This window comes from Ochlerotatus camptorhynchus, unplaced genomic scaffold (genome assembly GCF_037179485.1).
Source record: "Ochlerotatus camptorhynchus isolate MF236.1 unplaced genomic scaffold, CSIRO-AGI_Acam_v1.1 ptg000367l, whole genome shotgun sequence".
Taxonomy (NCBI): Eukaryota; Metazoa; Arthropoda; class Insecta; order Diptera; family Culicidae; genus Ochlerotatus; species Ochlerotatus camptorhynchus.
In genome coordinates, this window is record NW_027040855.1 from 1,981,132 (window position 1) to 2,008,542 (window position 27,411).

At 37.9% G+C, this 27,411-nt stretch overlaps 3 protein-coding genes across 4 annotated transcripts; 2 read left to right on the forward strand and 1 right to left on the reverse strand.

Annotated features, from left to right (window-relative positions):
- Positions 1–2,872: 2,872 nt before the first annotated feature.
- Positions 2,873–5,125, forward strand: LOC135709923 (zinc finger protein OZF-like). Its single transcript, XM_065232372.1, has 3 exons — positions 2,873–3,093; positions 3,158–3,300; positions 3,354–5,125. The coding sequence occupies exons 1-3, from the start codon at positions 2,950–2,952 to the stop codon at positions 4,699–4,701; spliced, it is 1,635 nt and encodes a 544-aa protein (XP_065088444.1). The 5' UTR covers positions 2,873–2,949; the 3' UTR covers positions 4,702–5,125.
- An 8,149-nt stretch (positions 5,126–13,274) lies between these two features.
- On the forward strand, positions 13,275–15,016 carry LOC135709924 (PIN2/TERF1-interacting telomerase inhibitor 1-like). The gene is made up of 2 exons (XM_065232373.1): positions 13,275–13,489; positions 13,559–15,016. The coding sequence occupies exons 1-2, from the start codon at positions 13,387–13,389 to the stop codon at positions 14,962–14,964; spliced, it is 1,509 nt and encodes a 502-aa protein (XP_065088445.1). The 5' UTR covers positions 13,275–13,386; the 3' UTR covers positions 14,965–15,016.
- Positions 15,017–15,137: 121 nt separating this feature from the next.
- On the reverse strand, positions 15,138–27,399 carry Smyd3 (SET and MYND domain containing, class 3). Of its 2 annotated transcripts, XM_065232374.1 has the most exons (6): positions 27,214–27,399; positions 25,799–26,036; positions 25,493–25,734; positions 24,625–24,752; positions 15,577–16,054; positions 15,138–15,520 (listed from the first exon to the last, which is right to left on the reverse strand). In XM_065232374.1, the coding sequence occupies exons 2-6, from the start codon at positions 25,906–25,908 to the stop codon at positions 15,138–15,140; spliced, it is 1,341 nt and encodes a 446-aa protein (XP_065088446.1). In that variant the 5' UTR covers positions 25,909–26,036; positions 27,214–27,399. The 2 variants fall into 2 exon arrangements, with proteins under 2 accessions (XP_065088446.1, XP_065088448.1); XM_065232376.1 differs by lacking the exon at positions 27,214–27,399 and having other exon boundaries at positions 25,493–25,730; positions 25,795–25,881.
- Between the last annotated feature and the right edge of the window lie 12 nt (positions 27,400–27,411).

The window sequence follows — 27,411 nt, forward strand, 5'->3', positions numbered from 1 at the left end:
GAACATCTGGAATATGTGGTGCGTTTGCTCGAATCCACTTTTTCTCAACGATAAGTTCATTTTAAATTAACCTCTTCGTCTAGCCTATTACATATAACATTATACAGGGTGCGTGACGAATTTTTGCAGTAAATGGCATATTTGAGAAAAATACACCAGTTAGTTATTCTAGCAATGAATTTTGTGCGATTTATTTTCTTTCGCAACATATGGAAGTTGTAAGTAAATTTATTCAAAAAAAATTGCCTTCCCTTTCGACGCTTCCGGAAACTGCAGTATGCACGTTTTAAAATGTTTCGATCCATAGATGTCATCACTGCCTTGATTTTAGCTTTTAGCGACTTAAGTGTGGTGTGAGGGGTTCTATTGGCATTCCGTTGGACGACGCCCTATACAAAATAATCCAACGGATTGATATCGGGACTGCTTGGGGGCCAAATTTCTTCCTCCCAAATTTACGAAATATTTTCGTAAGCCATTTCTGTGCTTTATTAGCAGTATGAGCAGGTGCTCCGTCTTATCACTTTCCCAAGCCTTTTTTAATATTATACACTGTTCTTTCAGACACATTTACCGACCGAATTATTTCTTTCATGCATACTCCGGCGCGCAACAAAGCGACAACGGCTGACAGATTGCTCTCTTGTTTCGACATCTTTACGTTTACTCAACATTGTTTGTTTAAATCTTACACCTAACAGTATAAGCTATCCAGTGCTGCCAAATATATCTAAATCATGATGCACAAGCATGAGAAATTACTATTTGAAATTTACTGCAAAAATTCGTCACGCACCCTGTATATAACATATTCAAAGGGAAAATACTTCGGAGGGGTTCAAACAGCTCCGGAGGACTAAAGTGAGCTTTGGACAATTGCATACACTTTAGGTGGTGTTTAGGAAACTTGTGACAAGCTCGTGTAAGTTCTGAGTGGGTTAACCCTATCCTTCTCATGGTAGCACAGGTGGTCCACAAGTTTTCGTTCCGTCTCATGTTAGTCAATTTTCCATTAAATAGTCAGTACGTATTTAAGATTCTCTGTGTGCGCATTACTTTCGTCCATATGTTTTCTTGAGAATCAACTATTGAAATACAATTAAAATAATGTTGATTTTAGGCAAAACTTTTTTAAATTAATTTCATAATTTAGACTGCATGGAATATTTTTTCAGTCTATAACATTATATCAGTCCCATATGGAAAAATTAGGCATTGAGAAAATGACAATTGCCATGTTATTGTAAATATTTAAAAAATCATAGTACATTAATCGATCATTTTGTCAAATTGAAATCAATAGCAATGCAGCTGGCATGGTTTGTTATATCAGCAAAAAAACTACGAGGCTGGCGAAGTATGGCCATGGATCGAGTAGAGTGGAGACGAATTCTTTGGACAGCAGAGGACAACAAGGCCTTAGCCTGATTGCTAAGTTAAGGTAATGTTTCAGCATGAAGAAAGTCACTAAAAAGCGACATGTGACATGTTACCAGCTTCGCTTTAATTTAAGTACTTGGAATACCATAAATGTATTCATTAACGCGAAAATATTTGTGTTTAATCCAGTGAGGCAAATCGTTTTTATTTCTAATTTCAAAAAACATTTCAGATTATTTGTCGCGATGTAAAAACACCACCAAGGACCTCGTTATGATAGTCGGGCGAAGCGAATTTCGTATGAACAACTTGGAAATGATATGATCGTCGTATGTGGCCGATTTTTTTTAAGAAACTCATAAGTTGTTTTGCCAGAGCTTTAAGCCCTGATAGATGGATTCTTTAGTGCTAACTGAGAATTCTTCTAAACTGGAATCGGTTTTGAGCCAATCGCCGTCTTGGACTTTATACGCAACCCAATGTCCTCCACAACCTTATCATATCACATAAGGTGTTCAAACCTTGAGATTCTACATGCAACATTTTTGGCGTATGTGTAATTTTCCCGTACCTTTTTTTTTAGGACTTAGAAATAAGTTTATTTATACTTTACCATTTAGTGCGTCAGAGTACCCTTTCGAGTTGGTAAACCGATTGGGACACTGGAAATCTTGGACGGTGGTTACATTCAATTATTCCTAATGTTTCTTCGAGAGCGTGGTTTAAAGACTTGGGCTTAAGTCGTGACTTCATTCGCGTGATGAGTGGACTTATATCCAACCACTACTCGCTAGATGCTCATCTCAATAGAATAAACCTCGTGGATAGCAACATCTGTCGGTGTGGAAACGGTTACGATGACATCAGTCACGCAGTTTGGCAATGTACGGATAATGACGCCGCCAGAGAGCGACTTTTGAATACCCTCAGGCCCAAGGAAGACAACCCTGACAATTCTGCAAATGTCTAGCATAAGAATTTAATTCGTTTGTCTTTTGTCTCTTTTTATTAGTTTTTGATTGTCTTGTCCCCCGTCTCGATGAGTCTCATCGTCACCCGCTGCCCGACCATAGCCGGTCGAACTCCAGACAAATCTAGAACCACACTACCGTTCATACTGACGACATCGCTCTGATGAGACAACGAAACCCTACCCCAAGCTCCTCCCCTTTTCCTATCCTTCGACAATGTACCCCTCTAACCTCGGGTAAGCCGCGAGTATTCGGCCCAACTCCTACTAGACATAGAATTAGGTGAATTTTGTTACAAACAAAGAACAATGAATTATCGGCTCCGCAAAGCTAACGCGATTGAGCCTTTCAAATAAACGAACTAGATAAAAAAAAATAAGATTTCAATTGGAAAAACACGTTCCTTGTTCATGGATCCCGAAAGATATATGAGGGTTTTTCAACCTACTCATCAAAAGGTGAGATGACCTGTGATACATTCTCACTTCTCACCATTCATTGTTATGATTAGTCAAAAAAGAAAACACCAGTCTGCTTATCACACAAAAATTCAATATTTGCTATTATTTTATAAAAATAGTAGAAGCAAGTACACAGTATGGACATTAGAATCATGTCCTCGAGCATCGATGCCAGCTCATGCCGGATTTGTTCCGAAACTGCCGTAACAGTCATATCCCTCCGAGAAGCAGTCGACGGAAATTCGCTTGCAGATATGCTACGATATTGTGTCAATCTGGAGGTATTGGGTGATTTCTTTGCAGCATGAAATTATATTCAATCAACTTTTTAATATGCATTTATAGATTGATCAAGACGATGGACTGCCATATCAGTGTTGTACGAAGTGTAAACATGATTTACTAGTGGCGCACAAGTTGGTCATCCGTTGCCATCAATCCGATACCAAGTTCCGTGAACTATTACTGGAAACTAAATCTAAATCAAGGTACTTCGCCAGCTTATGGTGTTTTGATATAAAATAATCGTTCCGTTTTTTAGACATCCACCGGAAGATGATCTAATACCAATGCTGACGGAAGACGATATCAAAACCGAACTAGCTATCGATGAAGAAGACTTCGATCCACAGGAGCGCGTATATGCTGACCCTTTATACGCTGCCCATTTGGTGCTGGACATCAAACCCACCGTTAAGAACGAGAAAGGCGATAAGACGGAAGAAGTTACAGATGCAGACGAAGGTGATGAGTGGGATGACGATAAAGATGAAGACTATGATCCTTCCAACGTTGAAACAGTAATGGACGACGATGACGATGACGACATTAAGGAAGGTAAACCTAGGTCAAAGAAGAAAAAGACTGCGCCGGAACGTTGTTGCAGATGTCGATTTAAGTTAACCACAATGGAAGAAGCTCGTGAACACTCAAAGACAGTTCACCTGAGCAAGAGATGTACCGATCCGGAAAAGATTGCCGCAAAGCCATTCGAGTGTGATATATGTTTCAAACGTTACACTAACAAAAAAGCTTGGCGGCAACATAAATCGTTGCTGTTCATCAAGAACAAATTCCAGTGCGATCAGTGTGATCTGAGCTTTAGACTAGAGCGAACACTGATGCAACACAAGGATAGTCACAATAATGTGATTCAACCGTACAGTAGGCGCAAGGATCAGCTTCCTCGATGTTGCGCTTGCTACGAACAGTTTGATACAGATGAGCTGTTGAAGAAGCATGCCGACGAGGTACATTATCCTGAGAGTTTGTCGACCGATGATAAGAGCAATCAGTTCCCTTGTGACTTATGCCATCGGCGGTACAAGAGCATGCGAATTCTAAGAGAACATCAGTCGAAGCCGTACCGCGTTACGCAATACCAGTGTGCTACTTGTGGTCGTACCTACAGGGACAAAAGTGCATTAGCAGACCACGAACGTTCACATCAAGAGGAACGAGCTTTCATATGCCCGGTTTGTTCGAAACCATTCGCCATGAGAGATTCCTTCCGGAAACACGTAAAAGCACACTCGGTAGCACAGGATCGATTCAAATGTGAAATCTGTGGCAAGGGTTTTAAAGCCAGGGCCAATTTGAAATGTCACCTAATTACGCATAATCCGCAACATCGTCCAATACTTTGTACCCTTTGTCCGGCAACCTTTGCAAGGAAAATATGCCTCCAAGCACATATGAAATTGCACACGGGTGAAAAGCCTTACAAATGCGACCAATGCGATGCAGCTTACACTTTTGCAACGGATCTGAAGCGTCATATTATGGCCCACAACGGTATCAAGCCGTATGTATGCACCATCTGCGGGCGTGGATATCCCAGAAGAGATTACCTGCGGAAGCATATGGCGAATCACTGTAATCAAGGGTGATATGTTGGCAGTATTTTAACTTCCGAATTATTTATATTTGTTGAAAATAATGCAATTTGTTTCTTGATTTGAGCAGCTCAAGTTGTTTAATACCGTTTATTTTTATGTTTGTTGATTTCGCTGTTGGACAGCAATTGTCAGTCACTATAAGCTACTTAAATGATTCATGTATATAAAAGGGAAACTATTTGAAATATTTTAATAAAAAATAATTTAAAAAATAGATAATGCCACTTAAGAATTGGTTGCATGTGCCTTTCTAGCATACATTGAGAAAAAAATTCACTTTGTAAAATTATTTTGTATATTCCTATAAAATAAAATATCGACCTTTCCACCTTCGAGAAGCATAAAAATGGTACAGAAAAGCGATAGTTGTGAACATTATTGACCGCTTACCTGTTTGTACAGCATATTGGGCTATTAGTTTTCTGAAAAGATATAAGAAACCAACAATAATTATTACAAGTGGACTCAATTAGCGGTTAAGGCACAGCTATTGTTTATTGTACTAACGATTAATCTGACATATGGTTTTCTTAATGAATTAAAAATAAATAATAATAATAAACGAACAAAGGACAAGATTTGGGAACGTGAAAAGTTTTCATGTTTCAAAACTAGCAAAAATAATTGAAATGCCGAACAACTTTGAAATTAATAATTGCGAACTTGAAATTAATCAAAATAGGTTTCTTATAAACATGGATATTATCCGAAATGTTCAGGAAAAACCTGGAAATCTCAGGAAATTTTATTTAGCAAAATTAGTAGACACCCTGCATAAGAACCAGCTAAAATGTTACTTCAATTTCATTAAATAAATTCACAAAAGTAGATGACGAAGGCATAAGAAACCTCGATAATTTATTAATGTTGATGGTTAAACAACAGAGATACATCATTAATATTGACGGCAAGGTTTGAGATTGTTCAGTTATTCTGAAACTTACTGATTTGTTACAAGTTCACAACATAATTTAAGTTAACTTTGTTAACTGCCATAATACCAAACCTGCAAAATTTGCAGATTTCAATTGCAATATGGCATTTCAATTGAATACTGCATTTCCAGATTTAAATACCAATATAAAAGTTTCTAGTGTAATCATACATCAAAGTATTTTGTTAGGGGTCGTCCATTAATTATGTCACACATTTAGGGGGAGGGGGGTTTTGAAAACTGTGGCGAGCCATACAAAAAAAATTAGGTTCATACAAAAAATGTGACAATGGGGGGAGGGGGGGGGGGTTGAAAATGGGCCAAATTTGCGTGACATAATTTATGGACCATCCCTTATTGATAATGGAAAACTGGATTAAACTGGATGAATTCTCAAAAAACTGGAAGATTCCAAACTTTAACTGTTTGACAGGATGCGTCCAAAACAATGAACGAATCCAGTTTAAACTGAAATATTGTCATCACTACTCTGTAGATCAATGATCTCTTCTGGTTGATTAGTTAATATTCTGCCAATTTTTAATTGTTCAATTAAGATCGGAGATGAACTAGACATAGGCTAAAAATCTCCTTAATAAAGAACTAACAAAAAATGTCGTTAAGATCTTTTTGCAAGAAAGCCGGTTGATCAGGAATTACTCTAAAGACCTTTTATTCCTGACCTGATGCCTGCAAATTTTGCTAGACTATCTTAGATACATGATTTGATCCATTGCACAGTTAGAAATTAATTGTAGAATAATAAGTTATCATCCAGAAGAATTTCCAAAATACCCAGAGAACATTATGCAGGCATTTCAATATCAACATGTGAAAAGGGCATACAAGCTTTTTGTAAACAAACATTCTTATGCCCTTTTCTCGCCACCCATATGACACCAACGCAAACCATCAACATCGCCGGATAGGGGAAGGTTTCCCCTTTCCGATGATGTTGTTAGTTTACGTGGGCGACCCTCGGTTGGCGAGAAGAGGACCTACAAAGGTTTGTTTACAAAAAGCTTGAATGCCCTTTTCACATGTGGCTCTTGATTTGATCAATTTAAGGATTTTGAATCAGAAATTTCTGATTAATCGACTTTCTTGCTGCAGAATAATTACTTATCAACCAGAAGAATTGCCGAAATATCAAGAGATCATTGATGTACAGAGCAGTGATGTCAACATTCCAATGCAATATGGTATGCAATGAACGAGGCAATGAAGGTATTTGATCAATTGACGGTCTTTGGAATAATTCCTGATAATACTTTAGACAGGATAAAAGTAAAAACGCAATATTTTTTTTTTTTCTTAAAAAATACCATAAACAATTCACGCAATTAAAATTAATTCAGCAATTTTTGTGATAGCCAGAGGTGGCAACAGTACATTTTTTGAAAAACCATCGTCCAGAGCGAAACAAAACAGCCAGCACACGGGCGGCCGTTTATAACTACATTCCAAGCGAACAGCGGAGATAGAGAATAAATAAAATGTCGCAGCCTGATTTTTCCAAACAGTTTATTGTAATGAAATTTTAGCTGCAGGCTTGCGTGTGACAGTAAATTACCAACTCCCTTATTTACGCATATTTTTAACATCAATGCTTATGAGTGGTCAGTCTTCATTCTTATCTTTTATTTCTATGCAATAAAATCAAATAAATGCAGTAATTAGCTAGAAATCAGCAAAATTCTACACGACATAAATTTATGTCGCGCGCGCCGCCGGTCTTGTCTGCTTCTTTGTGCGAAAATGTTCTGTCTCTGGCAGAAAACAGTTTAGAAATGTCATGACATTTTTGCCGCTTGCCAGTTTGTTTTTGTGTGTCGTCAAAATGGTTATCGCAAAAAGTATCAAATGTTAAAGAAAAAATGTTAAACTCCAGGACTCGTGCCACCACTGGTGATAGCACATCAGTCCCTTCGCGATTTGGGAGTTAGAATAAAATCGTTATCTTCAGTTGTTAAGATAATCTGAAATGCACAACGACTATTTCCTAAAATATTGGAACGTTGAAGGTCGTTAGTTATTTTGATTTTGCGAGACATAACCCCCTTTTATGAAGACCAGTTCCAAGTGCAGGGGCCACACTCATCAATCTTGGAGCACTGGAATTATTTTAAATAAGTGTGATTACATTAGCAAAAAATCACAATCTTAGCGCCTCTCGCTGGTACTTTGTATGGGAGCAACCAATTTGTAATTTGTTAGTTCTGTGTCAAACATTGAAGTTAATACTTTGCTTTAAATCTTGATTTAAAAATCAAGATCAAAGTCGATGAGTTCGAAAAAAAATATCACTTGACTCAGAAAACGTAGCTTTTTCAGATGATTTATATTATCCGATATATGTGTTTCGAAATTAAAGAATCCAATTGACAACAATCGTAGAACAAGAACTTTTTAGTAAAATCAATTGCCGTGTTTTTTTTTCAGTTTTCAACTGTACCGATAATCTAGATTTATAGATCGTAATGAACAAAAATTGCTAGGTATTTCCCATTGATTTAACCCTTTTCCGCCCATTTGTGGAATTTAATCCAACCTTTTCCGCCCAGAATGTTTTCGTATAGTCACAGAGTATAATCAATTTTAAAACTCATTATCTCTGGAGTGCCTTGAGATATTGACCTGGATTTTCTTCTGATAATAGAAGAACTAGGGCAGACTATGTTATTATATTTTTTTACAAAAATCGGTTGTAATTTCAGAAAGTTATTGCTCACAATGTCAAAAAAGGCATGGTGCTCCATGAGTTTAATCGAAGACTGGCAACTCTGCCAGAATCCAAGCGCCAGATACAGTAGCGCTGCGCTCGAGCGAAGGTGGAAGTACTGCATAGGAAAATGAGCAAATACACAAACCTTTCTTCTGAGGTCTCCTTGATATGTTGTCTTCGGTTTAATGCTAATTTGAACATGCCCAAATCACAAATCATAAAAATATATTATTTAACTGCACAGAATTACACCATATACCTACATAAAATAATAATAAACAGAGATATTTCAATAATTATATTCTGCATTGTTTTATTGGTTTACCTACCTTTTTTTTTCTATTAACGATGTATTCCACGGGTTCAGCAGCACAATGGTTTTAAGAGGTAAGTTTCCTAAAATTCTCCAACTATTTACTATTTCTTTTGTATCGATTCTAAGCCTATTAAAATGATTTCGAATAAATCTTTATATATAATACCATTATTTTTACATACCACACGACCAAATCACTAAAAAAATATTTCAAAAACCAATACAAAAATACTTCAACGTTTCCGTTCCTTTCGTTTGTTTCGTTTACGCGTCCGCCATATTATCATTCAGCAGTTCAGCACGTTCGGTTTTAAGGATTTGCTCATTTAACCGCACAGCGTGAGAGTTGCCAGAACCTCGGCCAGAACTACCCTAATAAAAATTGTATGGTTAATTTGCTTAACGACGTGTTCTGGGTATCATCCAAACCATTTTTGGAATAGTTCAATGATTTGGGTTATCGTTCGTTTATGGTTATTTTTTATTAGGGTATTTTCGAATATCGGTCGCTCATTTTGCCCAAAAGTAGACACACTCATTTTGTTTTCACTCAGGCCTCAAAAATAAAAATAAATAAGGAATCAACTTAGAGAATCAATCCTCGCATCATCTGTGTACACCGTACAACGTTATACCAACAATCAATACGAAACTAACGATTTTAAATTGGTTCACCACTTTAGTAGCCTATTGGTCCCAAGCAAACGATTAACGTACCCTATTCTAGTTGAAATTCTATTACTACACTATGTTTGTTTTGATTCGCTATGAAAGTTTGACAGATAACATCAGGGGTGTGTGGATTCATGCAGAACATGCAGGGGTGAGTGAAATAGCTTGGGACTGCTTGGGACCGTTGTTCTGGTACTGAGTGAGCCAAAAATAATAATGATTTTCTTCGGGACCCAGTGGTCTTAGAGTTACCTCTATGGTTATACCCCGTTCACATTACAGCCTATCCCTAATAAAAAATAACCATAAACGAACGATAACTCAAATCATTGAACTATTCCACAAATGGTTTAGATGATACCCAGAACACGTCGTTAAGCAAATTAATCATACAATTTTTATTAGGGATATCACGTAATATACGCTGTCTTGCAATGAGCACTCATGAATCTAGTTTTCACTGGAAATCCTATGTATGAGTGCTCATTGCAAGACAGCCTATATTACACGATATAGGCTGTAATGTGAACGGGGTATTAACATTACTCAACTATATTGGAATGGCTTATGTGCAGCTTAAAACTTTATTTGATTTGTATGAATGACGAATTTGAGTAAACGATTGTCTGCCAAAGTCATAGAAAAAGTCATTCTAATCGAGCAGAAGACCTGTCAAATGGATAAGATGTCGCCTCTTTATAAATTCAGGCTCTTTAATCTACCCGACTTGAAAAGGTGTATTTTCCTACACTAATAAAAATTTAATGACTATTATTATGTATCCCACACATGGTTTTTTGCAATATTATAAACAAATCTAGATAGAGCTAGAATTACATATATTATTACACATATTATTCATTTGGCTCATACATTTTATGTGTACTTCTGAGTGGGTTATGTTTATGTGTGGACGCATGAAAATCATGTGGAATTTTACCTGAAATTTCGCCAAAATGTGTCAAATTTTATGAGTGTAGAGGACGTACAACTTGATCTTAAATAATATTTGGAGTAAAAACTGTTCAAATTGGTAGTTATTATAGTTTATTATTGCTGCTTGCATCGAAAATATTAATGATATTTATTTGGTTCTTTAATTTTGAAAAATGTATTGTTTTTTATACATCATCCGATAGAGCTTCGTTTTCTGAGCTCAGCGATATTTTTTTTCGAACCCACACGCTTTCATCTCGATTTTTAAACTAAGATTTTAAGTAAAATAACAACTTCACTGTTTGACACTAAACTAACAAACTGACAGCTCGCTCCCATACAAAGTGACACCGAGGGGCGCTAATAAGGTGATTTTTGCAAATGTAATCGAACTTATTTAAAATAGTTCAAGTGTACCCAAATTGATAAAATTTTGGGTTTGGGTTCCATTTTTAATGCAGATTACGAATATGTATTTACCTCAATACCCTTAAAGAACCCAATTGTCAAGCGGAAAGCTGCAAAGTAAAACCAACCGGTGAACACTCGTGTTTATTTCAGTTACCATGGCGACGTAATTTGTGATTAGCCCCGGTCCCTTTCAAATTGTATCATTATTTATGTACGGTCCTTATATTTGAAATGACGTTTCACATTCATCTAGTGATGTCCGATTTTCATTCGAATAATCGTTTAATCGATTAACGAACCGAAAAGTAAACTATTTATAATCGGTTAGATCATGCCGACATAAGCATTAACATCTCCACAGGATCATCACCGATCGTTTCAAACATGTACTGCACTCTCATTGGTGGAAAAATGGCAGCACAGCGAACAAAAAATAATCGATTAGTTGTTAATCGAGTAATTAAAAAATGGGACATCTCTGATTTTGGTGTGATTGTTTTGATAAAAATGAGCGCAAAATTTCATCTCTTCCGAGGGGGCAGCAAAACCCCAAAATTACCTTGAACACGGGGGGTTCTCATTGGATGAAAGGGACCGTGAAGGAAGACACTAAAATAGAAAGTTTTTCTTCCGACAGTTTCATCTTAGTATTCATCTTTGGTAAAACCATAGAGGTAACTCTAAGAGCAGAAGGTCCCGAAGAAACGTGCTCAACTTTTTGGCTCAGCTCTGGTACTATCTTCGGTCCCAAGCCAATCGATGCACCCCTCAAAACATAGGAAAATCCACGAACCACTCATTTTATCTGTCAAATTTTCATAGCGAATCAAAACAGACATTACGAAATTCCTTGCGAAATTCACGTTTAAAATGTGTGACATACATGACTTTAAACATAAAAAACGTTTGAATCAACCTAGTTTATTTTTGTGGACAGAACAAAGATGTAGAAAGACATGCGGTCAACACACGCAATCTCAACGTCTATGGTTTGGTTTCCAGTCTGCTCCGAATTATTATTTTTTTTTTTATCAATATTATTTTTCATAAGGCAAATCAAAGACATTCATACCGATTTATTGTGGCTAAAATTCATAAGTGGTACTTATGGAATTCAAGCGTTCTTTCCCTTATAAAAAATAACACACCCGAACAATAACTATTCTACAAACGGTTTGGATGATACCATGAACACGTTGTTAAGGCTGTATAGAGATCGAAGCAAAGCGAAAATCTCATACAAAATACTACATTTTTCACCTGCGTGAAAAACGCAATTGGCAAATATTTCGCTTCGCTTTGAACTGTAAACAGATAGGATCCAGTGAAATCTAATTTTGTGGATCGTATCTTTTTCGCTTACGTTTATTTTTTTTCGCGCATGCAGCGCTAGCAAAAAGAGCAGCAGCTAAGCGAAAAGTTGACGTTTCGAGAAAGAGCGTATCTGTCAGATTTTCACTTCACCGGAGGTGTAAACTGATCGATTTCGTTTCACATGAACTGTAAACTGCGAAAAAAGGAAACTGGAAAATGTTCCACAAACATTTTTTCACAACCTTTTTCGCTAGCGAAATTTCATGATTTTTCGCGTGCTTCAATTTTCGTTTCGCTTTGATCTGTATATTTAAGCCTACACGGATAGAAATCTCCTTATACCTTTTGGCAAATTTCTATTGCTGATTATTCATAAAATGTATAAGTCAACTAATGAGCAGACGCCTTGCAAAAAGTTAATGAAGATCATGTGTCAAATGAAATGTATAAGCGGTCACACATACCTTTAATGCATTCTTATAGGACCTATGTCGTTTGTCTTATGAAATGTATAAGGCTGTTGTTTTGGCAAAAATGTATAAGTGAAACACATGAATAAAATAATTGATTTTCGTTTCGTGTAGTAATCGTTTGCTTGGGACCAATAGGCTAGTCAAGTAGTGAGCCAATTTAAAATCGTTAGTTTCGTATTGATTGTTGATATAAACTCGGATATAACGTTGTACGATGTACATCGATTTTGCGAACAAAATTACATCCATTGATGTAATATTGTATCTGCTTTTTGCTATTACATCATTATTTCATACATCAGCTTGAATTACATTTTTTTTTGCTGTGTACAAATTTTGTTAGGGTTCGCCCGGTTCAAGATGGGAAATGACAGGTGGGCAGGAACTCACGGTCTCCCAGTGTTGGTGGTTGCTGGTCACAAATGCCGTGCCAAACTGATTTCCTACTCAATTAATCAATCTTTGATGTGAAATTCGCCAATAAACACGAGGAGCATTTCTTATAGCAAACATGCCATAACAAAATGGGCATGTTTTATTTAAGTAAACAAACTAACACTTTTTCCGACTGTGGCACCTCTCTTACTCGCCTGGCGCCCGGTTCGCCTCAGTGAACGGCTATGGTACAAATTTAAGCTCATCTTCATCAAACATAATTAGTGTGCAAGCATTTTACCGCTCACCTCAATTGTAGCTTCCTTACGGACTTTACGGATGACCTTCGAAATGTCAAAAAATATTTTCGCAAGCATGGGTATTTATTTACCTTTTCGTTCGCGGAGTGACTTCGCCGTGGTCCGTCGTGCATTTTGATTTGTTTTTCTGCCGTTTTGGCCGAATAAACTGTATTGCGTTCCTCTCCGCTAAGTGTAACTGAAGCTACAATCAAGCAATAATGGGTGACTATCTTGGTTCGGTCGCTCTACCGAGCATGAAAATGCGACAGAGAAAACTTTGCCAGATTCGACAACAGCCACGTGCGGCACCCGTCTACAAAGGTACGAAATGCAGTAATATAGGTATGTTTTGGTGGTTGGACTAACATTTTCCGAATGATTGTATTGCAGATTCGAGCAACTTTGGCGTACGGATGCTTGAAAAGCTGGGCTGGTCCGAGGGCAAGGGTCTTGGCAAGCGAGAGGATGGCATGGCTGCACCAATTATGCCCAAGATAAAACAAGACGCGGAAGGCGTCGGATATGCAGGGGAAAAGGACGATCATTGGACGCAACATGACCAGGATTTCAATCAGTTGCTGAAATCGCTGAACGGTGAAGAAGCTCCCGCCGAGCGTGAGGGGGATTTGATGAAAATGAAATCCCTGGAGGAAAAGTCGAAGAATTCGAGAGCCAGGGTACATTATAAAAAGTTTACCAGAGGAAAAGACTTGAGCAGGGCTAGCGAGAAGGATTTGGCGAACATCTTCGGTAAGAAAACGTTAGATGAAGTGAAAAATCAAACGGTGGTCGCTGAGGTAGAAGTCGACAAAGAGATCCAGGATGGTGAACAGGACCCTGACGAATCCAACGTGATGGGTTTGACCACGATCAAAGCTTGCATGTCTGTGCAGGATTACTTCAAAAGTAAGATGCAGGAAAAGTTTGGTGTTACAAAAGCAAACCCTGTGATCGAGCAAGAAACAGTGGGAGAAACGGAGGAAGTACCGTCCAAAAAGAAGTCTAAAAAGTCTAAAAAAAGCATTGATTTAGACGAGACTGTGGCGGATCCTTCTTCAGAAGAAGTCGTTGACAATGGCGAGGAAATATCTAAGAAGCGAAAGAAGAAGACCAAGTCAAAGGACGATGTATCCGGGACTGTTCAAGAGCTCAATTTAACGAATGGTGTCGTAGAAGAAGAGCCAGAACAGGAAGAACCCCGTAAGAAAAAATCTAAAAAGGAAAAGCGAACAAAGATCGCACAGGAAGAACTCAGTTTAGACGGGACTGAAACAAAGAAGAAGAAATCTAAGAAAGATAAATCACAGCAATTACTGCATGATCAGCCGTTAGAAATAGAAGAACCGGTAAAAAAGAAATCCAAAAAGAATAATCGAAAGCGTTCCGATGAAGAGGTTGATTTAACTTCTCAACTCGACCAACAAACGGAAGAAATCCAAGCTTCACCATCGGAAGAAGTGCTTACGGATGCCTCCACAGAAGAAGGCGATGCTAGCATTAAAAAGAAAAAGAAGGAGAAAACCGAAGAAGAGGAAGTTGCTCACAATGTTGAAGATGACGAAATAACGTGTCGCGTGAAGGTTAGTGTGTTGAAACAGCTGGACGAAAGCGGATTTCCCGGATCTAACTATGCGGATATTGTAGGCTACGGGCTGTCGCAGGAAGTGAAACTCATCAAACGGGAAAGTCATCGCAAGAAAAATCTCGAGAAGCATCAGTTTATCCGGCAGAAGCAGATGTCATTCCAGCGAAAGAGACAGATGCTGAAAAAGGTAAGCGCTTTCAAACGGATATGAGTTTTAAGTCCTATAATATACGGCCTCTAGATAAGATTGTAAACTTTTCAAACGAATGCGTGTGCTTATTTAGAAAGAACTTGCCATCTGGCGGTAGTTTGGGGAGGTGATTGCAGATTATGTTGACTTACAGATTATAGGTAACTAAAAATATTTATTATCAACAACAGTTATCACTTGTTCATCAAGTCGTATTCGCTCGCTGCCTGACATAGAAGTGGAATCAGTTGGGTTTTATACAAATCATGCTCTTCGCCGTGAGTCACACGTAAGATCTTCTCGCTATCGTTGATGTTTGTCAGAGCTTCCGTGAAGTGTTTTTTGAAGAGCTGAATCTTTCCAATTTTCAACAGCAGCAATCCGTACAGCGGATGAAACGAACCGTTGTACTTTTTGAAACCGTCCTTCAGGCGCAGTCCATATCCAATGGCGTCCTCCCATTTCGCCATGTTAATAGCACTCTCGAAAGCCTGATCCAATGTCTTTAGGTAGTAAACGTTATAGTAGTGCAGAATGTTTTCCTGCTTCTTTAGACAGAGTTGACACACGTCCATATCTGAAATTTTAAAATAATCAGTGGAATGCAATTTTAACCGAGCACAAAAACCTTACAAGCAACATCCTTCATCTCAGCCAGTTTGAGTACGGTAAAGTCTGAAATCTCTCGGAACGTTTCCCTCGCGGTAACTTTGATGTCAGTGTCACATCGAGGGCATTTTTTCACCTCTCTATCCAGCATCGGTATCGGTTCGTCACAATCGATATTGGAGCAAGCACCGGCGTTCATCAGTTTCAGTTCTTCCTCGTCTCGACAACGCTCGCAACCACATTCAAAGAAGTACTGGGAGCGAAGGCGAGCCTTACGCTCATCGGCCGTGTTCAGCAAGTCGATGTAGGAGATGAAAATCTTCGAAAAGTCTATTTCGCCTCCATGGTAGTCTTCGAGCAACCGTATACGGACGGTGGATCCGTCGAAGGTGGCCACGGCATTTGGCCGGCAGCTGTGATCGATAATCGACGTTCCCAGATACATGCCGGTGCCAATGCTGTTCATGTCGTCGTCCAGAATGTTGAAGCTGTTGATGCACATCTGCAATGGGTTGGGGAGCGATTTGAAATTCCAATCAGTATTGATAACTCTGGTGTGCTGAGATTTTTGTTTAGCCAGTTTAGAGATTTGGTACCATAGTTAGATGGCACTCAAGTCAGTTCACTCGCTGCTGTCTTTGAATCGTGACAGACAGTAGCAGCTTTGTTACTCGATTTGGATCACGCGATAGTACCGTAAACCGCCATAATTCTGCGCAGTTAAGAAGAACTTAACGTGGTGAAAAAGTTTTGAAGCTACTAGCGATAAACTATTTCTAACAAAAAGCAGTGTTGCTGAAGTGGTGGGCGTTGGCCAGATTTGGATTTTTCCGATACTATCCTACATAGGACCTAGATTATTTAATACTCTAGGGTAAGTCCGTGTTCTGTCACAATGTTTCATTGTGATTAATCAACACTCAAAGAGGTAATTGAGGGAGGTTGTTCATTGAAACTTCCGGTCCGCTTCGTAGCATAGTGCTTGCTAAGAGGTGCCAGATGGTAACCCACTGATTACCTGACGATTCGGGGGGGGGGGGTTGGTGCTAATGTTTAATTTGTTTTTGTATAATTTCAGGTGTTAAGGTGGTTCGCTGTCTCTGGATAATGGGTTTGACGGTGGTTCAACAAGAATAATATTGAGACATACGGGAATGCAACAAACGTGTCTTTGGTAACGAAAACACAGAGGAGCGTACACCTGATGTCACACATTAATAAGGTAATAAGGTCGGTGATAATATGACATTTACACAAAAGCGGAGATCAAATCAGATAGGTCAACGTACCAAGATTCGAAACTTCGATTAAAACATGGAATCTGTGCAGCACCAGTGGAGAACACTCAAAAACAAAAACTGCAGGCCTCATCAACCGCTGCCTGCGGTATATAACTTGTGGCTGGTGGCCTCACAAATGGATCTCAGGTGTAAATGTCATCAGAAGCCGATAGCAATAGAAACGAAGTCTGCAGGCAAGCGTTTGATTATGAATTAAATCCGCCAGAACATCGCAGCAAAGGCAAATACTAAGGCGGCGGAGCGTCAACAAGGAAATTAAGCAAGCCGATAGGAATTTGACCTGGGCCCAGGTCAAGCAGCTGCCCAGAATGGAAGTCTTTCACATTGGCCCTGTGCACCTCTGGAGGTTCCTAGGTATTTGAGTACGACGACGATGGACGTTGCCCCTTGGAACGGAATGAAAGCGAACAAACCTGATGTTGCACAAAGAGATGAACTAGCCTAAGGCTAAAAATCTCTTAAATAAAGTCTAAAAAAAAAACTGATGTTGCACAACAAGCCGGCGGGTTTTTTTTTTAATTTTTTTTTCTAGCAAAACAACAAAATCCTCTATCTCTCTTCTTTATTCTTTCAATCTCTTACTATCCCCTAATCGAACGCTAGTGGGACCAAAAAGCCTGCTAGTGAAAGGAAAGTCGTTATGCTATAAGGTCTAGCATAGGCCACGACTAAATTTCCATAGGTTCATGCCTGGCTTAAGTGCAGATCGGTAGGCAGCAGCCTGCCAGGGTGTGAACTGAGCAATAACAATAACAATTAATCAACACTCAAAGAGGTAAAATATCAAATTTAGGGTGAATTTGAAAGAAAGGGAACTTGGAGTGTAGAGCGCACTGCCCACTGGACGATTCTGAAGTTTCGGCCAAATGAGTGGGGTATGGGTTTATTTGATTGAACGCCATTTCCAATTTATATATTGATACATTCAAACCATTGGTATTTGGTATTTGAGATAAGACAGAGATAGGATGCGGAGGGCCCGTCTAGGGGAGCGTAATCCATGTCATGGTTTCCATTTATTAAATAGAGCAGGCTAGAAATGACAGGTTCATAGTGAGAGAATATACCATATAGTGCCCGTTCACTGATCAAAACATCGTCAGGCCCTGCCCAAGAATAAGGGGCCGATGATTTGTCAAGTTTTATTTTGCATGTTCATATAATTGTAATTTTAAGTTTGCTTTTGTAATTATAAGATAAATAGCAGGGTGACAAGTGAACCATATGTCTGCCACAAACAGGGCCCTTGTCGTATCTCTTCGACTCCACAAAGGATCCAGGTGAATTGGGTTTTTTTAATTTTGAAAAATATATCGAACACTAAACTGACAAACCAGCTCGCTCCCATACAAAGTGACACCGAGGGGCGCTAATAAGGTGATTTTTGCAAATGTAATCGTTCTTATTTAACCCTCCGTTACTCGCGCCAACTTTTGTAACACGAGTACTCGCGCGTTGTACTTTGTACAACAGTGTGAGTTTTCCATTGCCATTTTGCAGCCGAGCTACCAATCGATATGAAACCAACGGGTATTCCTTTAAAAACTTGTTTTTAACTAAAAAAGCTAAACTTTATCACAATTAACCCCCAAAAAATGCAGTTAATAGAGAAAATGTGAATGGAAACCGCGTAAACGGTGTCCGTACTACGTGGGATTTGACTTAATTGGTTACAACATGGAAAATCTCGAGACCAGATAGAAGGTTGCTGTCTTGGGCAAAGTTGTTCTAGAGATCATAACCTTTTCGCTGGTGCAGAGTAGTTCAAAATTTTCTCACTACGTAGAGCTAGAATACATGTGAAATTATCGCATGTGATATATCTCGAGATCATGACCAGATAGAAAATTACTGTCGTCGACAAAGTTGTTGATGAGATCAAAGCCTATTTCTTGGTGCACAAAAGTTCAAAATATTCTCAATACGTGGCGCTAGTATACATGTAAAATTCGCGCATATATATATATATCTCTAGATCCTTACCAGATAAAAAGTTACTGTCTTCGGCAAAGTTTTTCAGGAAGTCAAGATCTTTTCGTTGGTGGAGTAGTTCAGAAAATTCTCACTACGTGGCCCTAGTATAAACGTGCAATTTTCGCATATACAATAGCTCAATATCCTGAGTTGATAGAAAGTTACTGTCTTAGGCAAAGCTGTTCAGGAGATCACAGCCTTTTTGCTGGTTAACAGTAGTTCAGAATCTTCTCACTAGATAGTGCTCGTATACATGTTAAGTTCTCGCATGTGATACATCACTAGATCCTGACCAGATAAAGAGTAAATGTCTTTGGCAAAGTTGTTCAGGAAGTCAAGATCTTTTCGTTGGTGGACAGTTGTTCAGAATTTTCTCAATACTTGGTGCTAGTACACACATGCAATTCTCGCATATACAATATCTCGAGATCCTGAGCAGATAGAAAGTTACTGTTTTCGGCAAACTTGTTCAGGGGGTCAAGACTTTTTGGCTGGTGGACAGTAGCCCAGAATTTTCTTACCACGTGGCTTGGTGCTAGTAAACGTGTACAATTCTCGCGTATGCTATAGCTCGAGATTCTGAACAGCTAGAAAATTACTGTCTTAGAAAAAGTTGTTCATGATGTCAATGCCTATTGCTTGATGCACAATAATTCGGAATTTTCACAATACGTGGCGTTAGTATACACGTGAAATTCTCGGATGTAAAATATCTCGAGCTTCTGATCAGATATATATCGCTAGTGGACAGTAGTTCAAAATTTTCTCACTACGTAGCGCTAGAATACACGTGAAATTCTCGCATGTAGTTTGTTGCGAGATCCTGACCAGATAGAAAGTTACTGTCATTGACAAAGTTGTTCAGGAGGTCAAAGCCTATTGCTTGGTGTACAATAGTTGAGAATTTCCTAAGCGGCGATAGTATACACGTGAAATTTTCACAAATAAAATATCACGAGATCCTGACCAAATAGCTGTCTTCGGCAAAGTTGTTCAGGAGGTCAAGGTCTTTTGGCTGGCAGAAATTCAATTTTTTTTTCACATCATTGCGCTTGTATTAACGTGCAATTCTCGCATTAGATGTATTTCGAGACCTGCTAAACTGTCATCGGCAAAGTTGTCCAGGAGATCAAAACTTTTTCGTTGGTTGACAGTACAGAATTTTCTCACCACGTGGCGCTCGATATCCTGAACAGCTAGAAATTTACTGTATTTGGCAAAGCTGTTAAGGAGATAAAGATCTTTGAACAGTAGTTCAGAAATTACTGAAAACTTGGCGGGCAATTCTCACATATCAAATATCATAAAATAAAAATACAATTTACATCAGCTTATGTGGGATGAGACAAATATATTCTGGATTTTCATGCAGATTTATGGATACATAAATTGGGGTGAGTCGTTCCACTTGTGTATCTCTGATAAATTAGTGGTAACACGTATCTCAGATGGAAAACATTATCTTAAAACATCAATATCGCTGAACCTTCCATCAAATTAATGTTTAGAGTCTCCCTTTCATTAAAGGCTAATTTAAAATGTTTATCGAGGGGTCTAGAACAAAAAAAAAAATCCCTGTATTTACGTGTGCACGGACAACGAGACTAACTCAGAGAGTGAGGTACTTTTGCTCAGTTGAATAGAGAAATTTATAAAACCGCACACTCCCGATCATAAGTTTAAGGACACGCCCTAAAAACGTCCAATTTTCGTTCTTTTTAGACCATTTTGAAGATTTTGAATGGAAATACGAAGAGGCAAATTGCTCAAACTTTATATACCAAACGTTCACCCATAGTTACACTATTTTTTATAATTTACTCTGAAGAATCATGATTGATTTTCTCAGAATTGACTTGAAAAAAATTGAAATTAAAAGAAGTAGTAGAACCTTTATACTATACTATTCATACCATTCAAATAACCTAAAGAGATCAAAAATTGGACGTAAAATGAGAGAGCTTTGAACAAAACACATTTGCATGCTCACCATCCGGAAGAACTTTGCCGCATGTACAACTTTGACGATAACAGTTACTTCTTGACCTTAAGCTATAGCATATACAAATATTTTACATGCACACTAGCGCCGCATAATGAAAATATTTTGAAATATTTACTGTTCATCAGCAAAAAACCTTTGATCTCCTAAACAACTTTGCCGAAGACAGTAATTTTCAAGCTGTTCGGGATCTCGAGCTGTAGCATATATGAGGATTGCACGTGTATACTAGCGCAGCGCAGTGAGAAAATTCTGAACTACTGTCCACCAGCTAAAAGACCTTGACCTCCTGAACAACTTTGTCGTAGACAGTAACTTTCTATCTGGTCAGAATCTCGAGATATAGCACATGCGAAAAGTGTACATGTATACTTGCGCCACGTGGTGAGAAAATTCTTAACTACTGTTTACCAGCCCAAAATTCTTGACTCCCTAAACAACTTTACCGAAGACAGCAACTTTCTAGCTGATCAAGATATCGAGCTATTGAATATGCGAGAAAGGCATTTATATACTAGCGCCGCATAGTGTGAAAATTCTGAACTATTGTTACCCAAAAAAAAATCTTGAATTCCTGAAAAACTTTGCTAATACATGTACTTTCTATTTGGTCCTGATCTAGAGATATTTTATATGCAAGAGTTTCACAGGATGGACAAACTTTTAATAAAAAAGTTTTTCTAAGAGCAACTTTTTAGGCATTTTTGAAACTTTTATTATTTACGGCAAAATGTTCAGTTTGATGTCAGTATATGATTATAAAAATTTCAAACGATAGTGCTCATATCGATAAACTTCCTAAATGTAACCGTTTTCGAGATATTTCAAATTTACTTTCATCATAATCAATTTTTTGTAGAAAATATGCCCTTTTCGTAAGTTATACGTGATTGTCCATCAAATATGATAAGTTTTGCAAGATACACATATATTTACCTTCAATTTGTCTTTTGACGATTGAACGATCAGACAACCCGTTTAGAATTTACAGGGGAAATGAAACCACTATTATTTTAAATATAGAAACCAACACAAGTTAAGTTGCACTTATTTTCATTATCAAGCGTAGTTTCATCCTATTTAAGTTGTTAATATTGATGTACTTATCCATCTTATTATTTTAGGTACATTATAATGTCTTCCATAGTATTTTTCATGAAAAAAAGAGCTTCTCTGTTAGAGTAGCTTCAATACCAAAACAATATTTATACCTTTTTTTTAAAGTATGTGTTCAAAAACACATAGGCCCTTTTCAAAAATTACCCTTGAGTCAAAAGGGTCTCCTCTCCTGCGGAAAATACTTGGTCTATCATACTGAAAATATGTGCCAAGTATCATCCAGATCGAAGATAGTCAAGTTTGGTGACTGACCGATTTGGCGTGGAATTGCACTGAAGGGAACATAAGGGAAGTCAACACGCTGAAAATACGGTAAACTTACTGGAAGCTTTAAGAACCTCAAAGCGGTTCTTTTAGCATCCGAAAATTTTCAGGAACTTTTACGAAGTTCCTAGAATTTAAGAGAACTTCACAGGTGTCAAGCGAACTTGAGAAATATAGAAAATTTGAGGGGCATTGTGCAATTTTTTAAGAAGTTCTAAGCACCTCAGAATAGCTAGATCTAGAGATCTTTGGGGAATTTCAAATATTAAGAGCAGTTCCCGTAACTTTAGTCCAGACTTTTGGGGCAGATCTATAATCGTAAATTTAGAAACATTCAGGATAGTTCCATGATGTGCTGAAAAAAATCTAGAACCTACGAGATGTTCCGAGAATTTAAGGAAGTACCTTCAGAGAATTTATGAATACTTCAAAAATATTTCAGGAACTTCACAGAAGTCCAGAGAATTTCCGGGAAATTTAAATGTGCTTACGGGAATTGAGAGCTTTAGGAAAGCATCGAGAACATCAAGACATAAGCAAATTTGCAGTGTCTTACAAGGAGTTCCGTGGAATTGGCGGGTATTTCAAGAATTCTATGATTGATCCAAAAACGTCAGAAGCGTCAAGGAATTATGAAAATATATCAGAAAAATTGCCGGATTATTAACAAATTTAGAGAACTTCATGTAAGCTGGTTCTTAAAAAATACTGATAAATCAGGGGCAGTCTAGAGAACTAAAGAAATTCAGTAATCGTTTAGGCAGTTTTAATAACACCAGGAAAGTCTAGACTATTGAAAAAGTTTTAATTTAGTGTCGATAATTTAATGGAAGTTTCATGAACTTTAGAAAAATCTTGAGAACTTCAGTGAAAATCATAGAACTATATTAATTATTTCGTTCGAATTCCATGCACATTGGGGGAGCACAAAAGTTCTAGAAATTTCGAAAAACAGTGGTCTTCAGAAACATTTCGAGAACTTCATAGAAATCTATCCGCGAACTTCGGGAATATTTATGAACATTAACAAAATGCGAGAGCATTTGAAAGAAATTTTGTAAGCTCCGAAAATTGGAGAAATTTCTGGGAGAGGTCAGTTTCAGAAAATTGATGGGAAATTTAAAGCAGTTCCCTGATTTTCAAATAACTTCTGAGACGTTATAAAGTTAATTGAGGTCTTCGCATAAGTTCAGAAGTTCAGTGAAGCTTAAACATGTTTAGGACGGTTCAATTGAATTCAGCGTAGTACAACAAGCTTCATGAGAAGTGCAAAAACTTTAAAGAACTTTTGAGAATTTCAGAAAAGAACAGAAGCTCAGAGCAGTTCCGTTAACATTAGAGAAGTCACATAAATTTTAAAGAAGTCTAAGAATTTGATGAGAAGTATTGTGATGCTCAGGCTAGTTTCTCAAACTACAAAAGAACTTCAAGACAGTTTTATCAATTTCAGGAAAAATTTGAGAACTTTCAAGTATTTCTGAAAACTTCAGAATAGTCTATTCCATATTCAACGGAGATTTCCATTGAAATATTCCTCAAAATTTTGGTGCAGCTATCCTCCGAATTCAATTTTTTTTTAGTTTTCCTTGGAATTACCTTGAAGTTCTCCACAATAAGAAACCCTTTCGAAAGATTCTCCGAATATAGGGGAAATGCAGGTAATGTCGGCCTAAGTGTCCCTATTTTGGGTCCATACATAAATTCAGCAATCGACTAAATTTTCAAAAGCAACCAAAAATATCCATTAGTAACGTCCCAATAACGCGTTCATCTAGATAAAATTGATAAATAGCAGATTTTTAGCGATGGGCCCAATCTTAGATCCATAGGCCAACATTAGAGACATTTTCCCTATATTGAATTAATTTCAGATTTCCTTCTCACTCCTTCTCTTGGAATTCTACTCACATTGAAAGTCTCCTTCATTGGCATTTCTACTCACAAATTTCTTAGATTTCTTCTCATAATTTGTTTGGCAAACTCTCCTGAATTCATTTTCCGAATTCCTTTGAAGATGTCCTGGAGTTATTGTTAGATTTAATTGTAATCCTCTTTTTGGTATTTTCAAAAAAATTCCAAGGCTTATGCTCCGGATTCGTTTTCTCCCACAAACTTTATGAAATTATGCTCATAATGCCCCTTGGAATTTTCCTCTGAAGCTCACAGAAGTTGTGCTCCTCAGAAATTCCTAATAGTTTTCATTAAAATTTACTTTTAGGTCACTTTTAGTCATTATTTTACAACTATAAGTCACTATTTGATCACTTATTTCATCAACATGGTGACTAAAATCACTATTTTTAACAGCAGTGATTGCTATCAGCCCTGCCATTAGAATCTTCAATATTAATTCAAACGCGGCATTCTTAACTTAAATTAACGTTTCAAACTACATGCGATTAATTAACATACCTTTCCAAAGATTTGCAGCAGCTCGGTATTACTGGGCATGGCCGCTTCGTCTACCAATGAGCGCAGAACCACGACCAACGATTGAAAGTGCTCCATGCGTGTCTTGTCCTTTCTGATATCATCCTCATCTGCGAAAATATGTTACGAAAACGAAAAATAAACTGACATTGTATCATTCCAAAATTTCTAATGCGCTAGCACATTTCGGGACAGTTGTTATGACCTTTCGCTGACCAATTTAGCCTATTATGTAAATTCAAGAAAAAAAAAAAAGTTGATACAGAGATGAGAAAAACCAAAAAACGATCGAATGGTATGTAACAAATCAATTAAAAAAGCCAAGAGAAAATGGTTCTCAAAACGATGGCAGAAAATCAAGCATTAGCACACATTCCTTTCCACATACGATTCTTCCTCGCATAGCGTAATGTAACACTTTGTTGCGCGCTGCAAAAATCAAAAAAAAAACGAGTAAAACAAAAACACTACATTGTAGTCTTACGCCTGATTCGGTATCCGAGATCGATGATCACGGACGTCTTCGCAGTCATTTGGCAGTTTTGGATTTTTTTAAATGCGTGCAATACTGCACGTCAATCGTTCGTTGTTGGTGTACTTTTAATTTTGGTTCTTTCTCGTAGATGATGTTCAAAAATAGCAAACTTACTTTTTTTTTTCATTCTAACGCATCTTGTTTAGTGAGTCAAAAATGAGCGACAAAAGCTTTACGTTTGAGGAAAATATGACGAGTATCACCTTACGAGTGTAACGCAAAATGGGTCGAAAATGTCGGTGATGTGAAAAATAGAGATGCATATTTATATACGAGGAGAGTAGGGGCGGTACTAAAGGTGAAAGGGTGGCTCACGCGTCATGAGATTTCCGAATCGACGGTAGAATTTGGCGGTGTAGAAACCCTTCTGAAAGTCGCCTCCTTTGTGCAACTTCCTGATTATGCGAGACATCATTAGTGCGGCATCCGGCACCGTCCGGGAGCCAACCGCTTTCAGTTTTTCACATTCGTCCTGATGATCTGACCATGCTTCCTTCTGGCAAAATCGGTTACAGTACCGCACGTACAAGCAGTTGGAACATTTCAATACCTTCTCGCTATAGAAAAAAAAACGCATCTTTAAAAATCACTTGCATTCCCAAGGTTCATAGGAATACTCACAATTTGAAACATTTATCACAACGTTCGGCGCGATAACGCGATTGCAAAACGCAAGCAAACGGCTTCTCTGTGAGTATCGTACTACCTCTTTTGTGGAAAATCTTTTTCATTTTTCTCACCTTAAAAATCTAAAACAGAATCTTTAGCTTGTCTTCGGTACACAGCCACTAGACGCAAATCCAACCTGCCCAACAACCGGCACGCGAATGAGCGCTTATGAGGGAGCACCGTGTGATGGCTGAAACAGAATTAAAACAATTTTATAACATCCTAAATGGACGGTGCGTGTTGCGCATGATTTTGGTGTACAATACCAGTTGGTACAATACAATACGCTAAAGACTAAGAAATTATGAATCAACAGTCTGTTGAACGTTAGCCCATATTCTGGCACACCGTCCCGCTGATGCAGTCCATGTTATATGATAGGGGTAGACGGGGCAACATCACCACCCGGGACGAGATGAGCACCCTTAAAACTTGCATCAACAATCTAATACCGTAGAACCCCATTAGTTTCAATCGCAATTAAAATGCGCTTTTTAGAATTTTTCTTGATTTTCATACGTACATTTCAACAATGATCCAAAGATGTAACGTTCCAAAAATAATTTAGAAATATTCCTTCAGTTAATTTTTCATCCTGGTGCTGGCATTTCGGTTTGATAAGCTAAATAATATAAATCTATACTATTAAAAAAAAACATATTCTAAGCGGCTCCTAAATCGACGCACTCAATAATGTTCGACTATTTTCTATCATTATTTTTGAAATGTTACTTCTGCAAATATTAGTTCCAGTGCTCTAGGGATGATGGTGAAATAAAGTTTAAAAAATATCTTGTCAAAATAGAGATGCGATAAAGCATAGACGAGTCCGTCATTATCAGGAACGCGTCAAATATGGAACTTTTTTTTTTTTTTTTTCTTTATTTAAGAGATTTTTAGCCTTAGGCTAGTTCATCTCTAAAATATGGAGCTGGCACGGTAAAACCCACTTCTGTTAATGTGCTAGTCTTGCTCCGTAGGGATGCTCATCTTCCCCCGGGGTATCTGACAACGGTGTAAAAAGTAACTTTTTGATTTATTGGAAATAAATGGAAAATTTGCAGGCAGGTACTAGAACACACATCAATTAACGACTAGAGTAGACAATTTTGGCAATTATGCCATATAAAAATGATGTAAATCTTAGGGTGGCTATCTTGCCCCGTCTACCCCTATATGGTATTCTTACACGCTGTTTTGGCGCTTTCGATTTCAACCTGTGTGATCGTTGTCTAGGCGGAGGCAATTATCGAGCAAGACGAATGTAGTTTATGTTTTTCTTCTGCCGCCAAGATTTATTAATAAATCACTAGGAAACTCGAACGAGAGCGATCTTTGATCTTATACGTTTATCTACTGTAACATACCTAGGTACCTGCCTGCATATGACGCAAAAAAGTGCCAACAGCAGACGGATTCACATAAACAAAGGCAGAACCAACGAACGAACGGTTATGTTGAACCGGGTGTAGCCGGCAGATGCCAGGATATTTTTAGGTACAAGCGAAACTGACGCAAATATCACTAAAAATAGATGATTGTTTGGTTCACGATCTTTTCGCAGT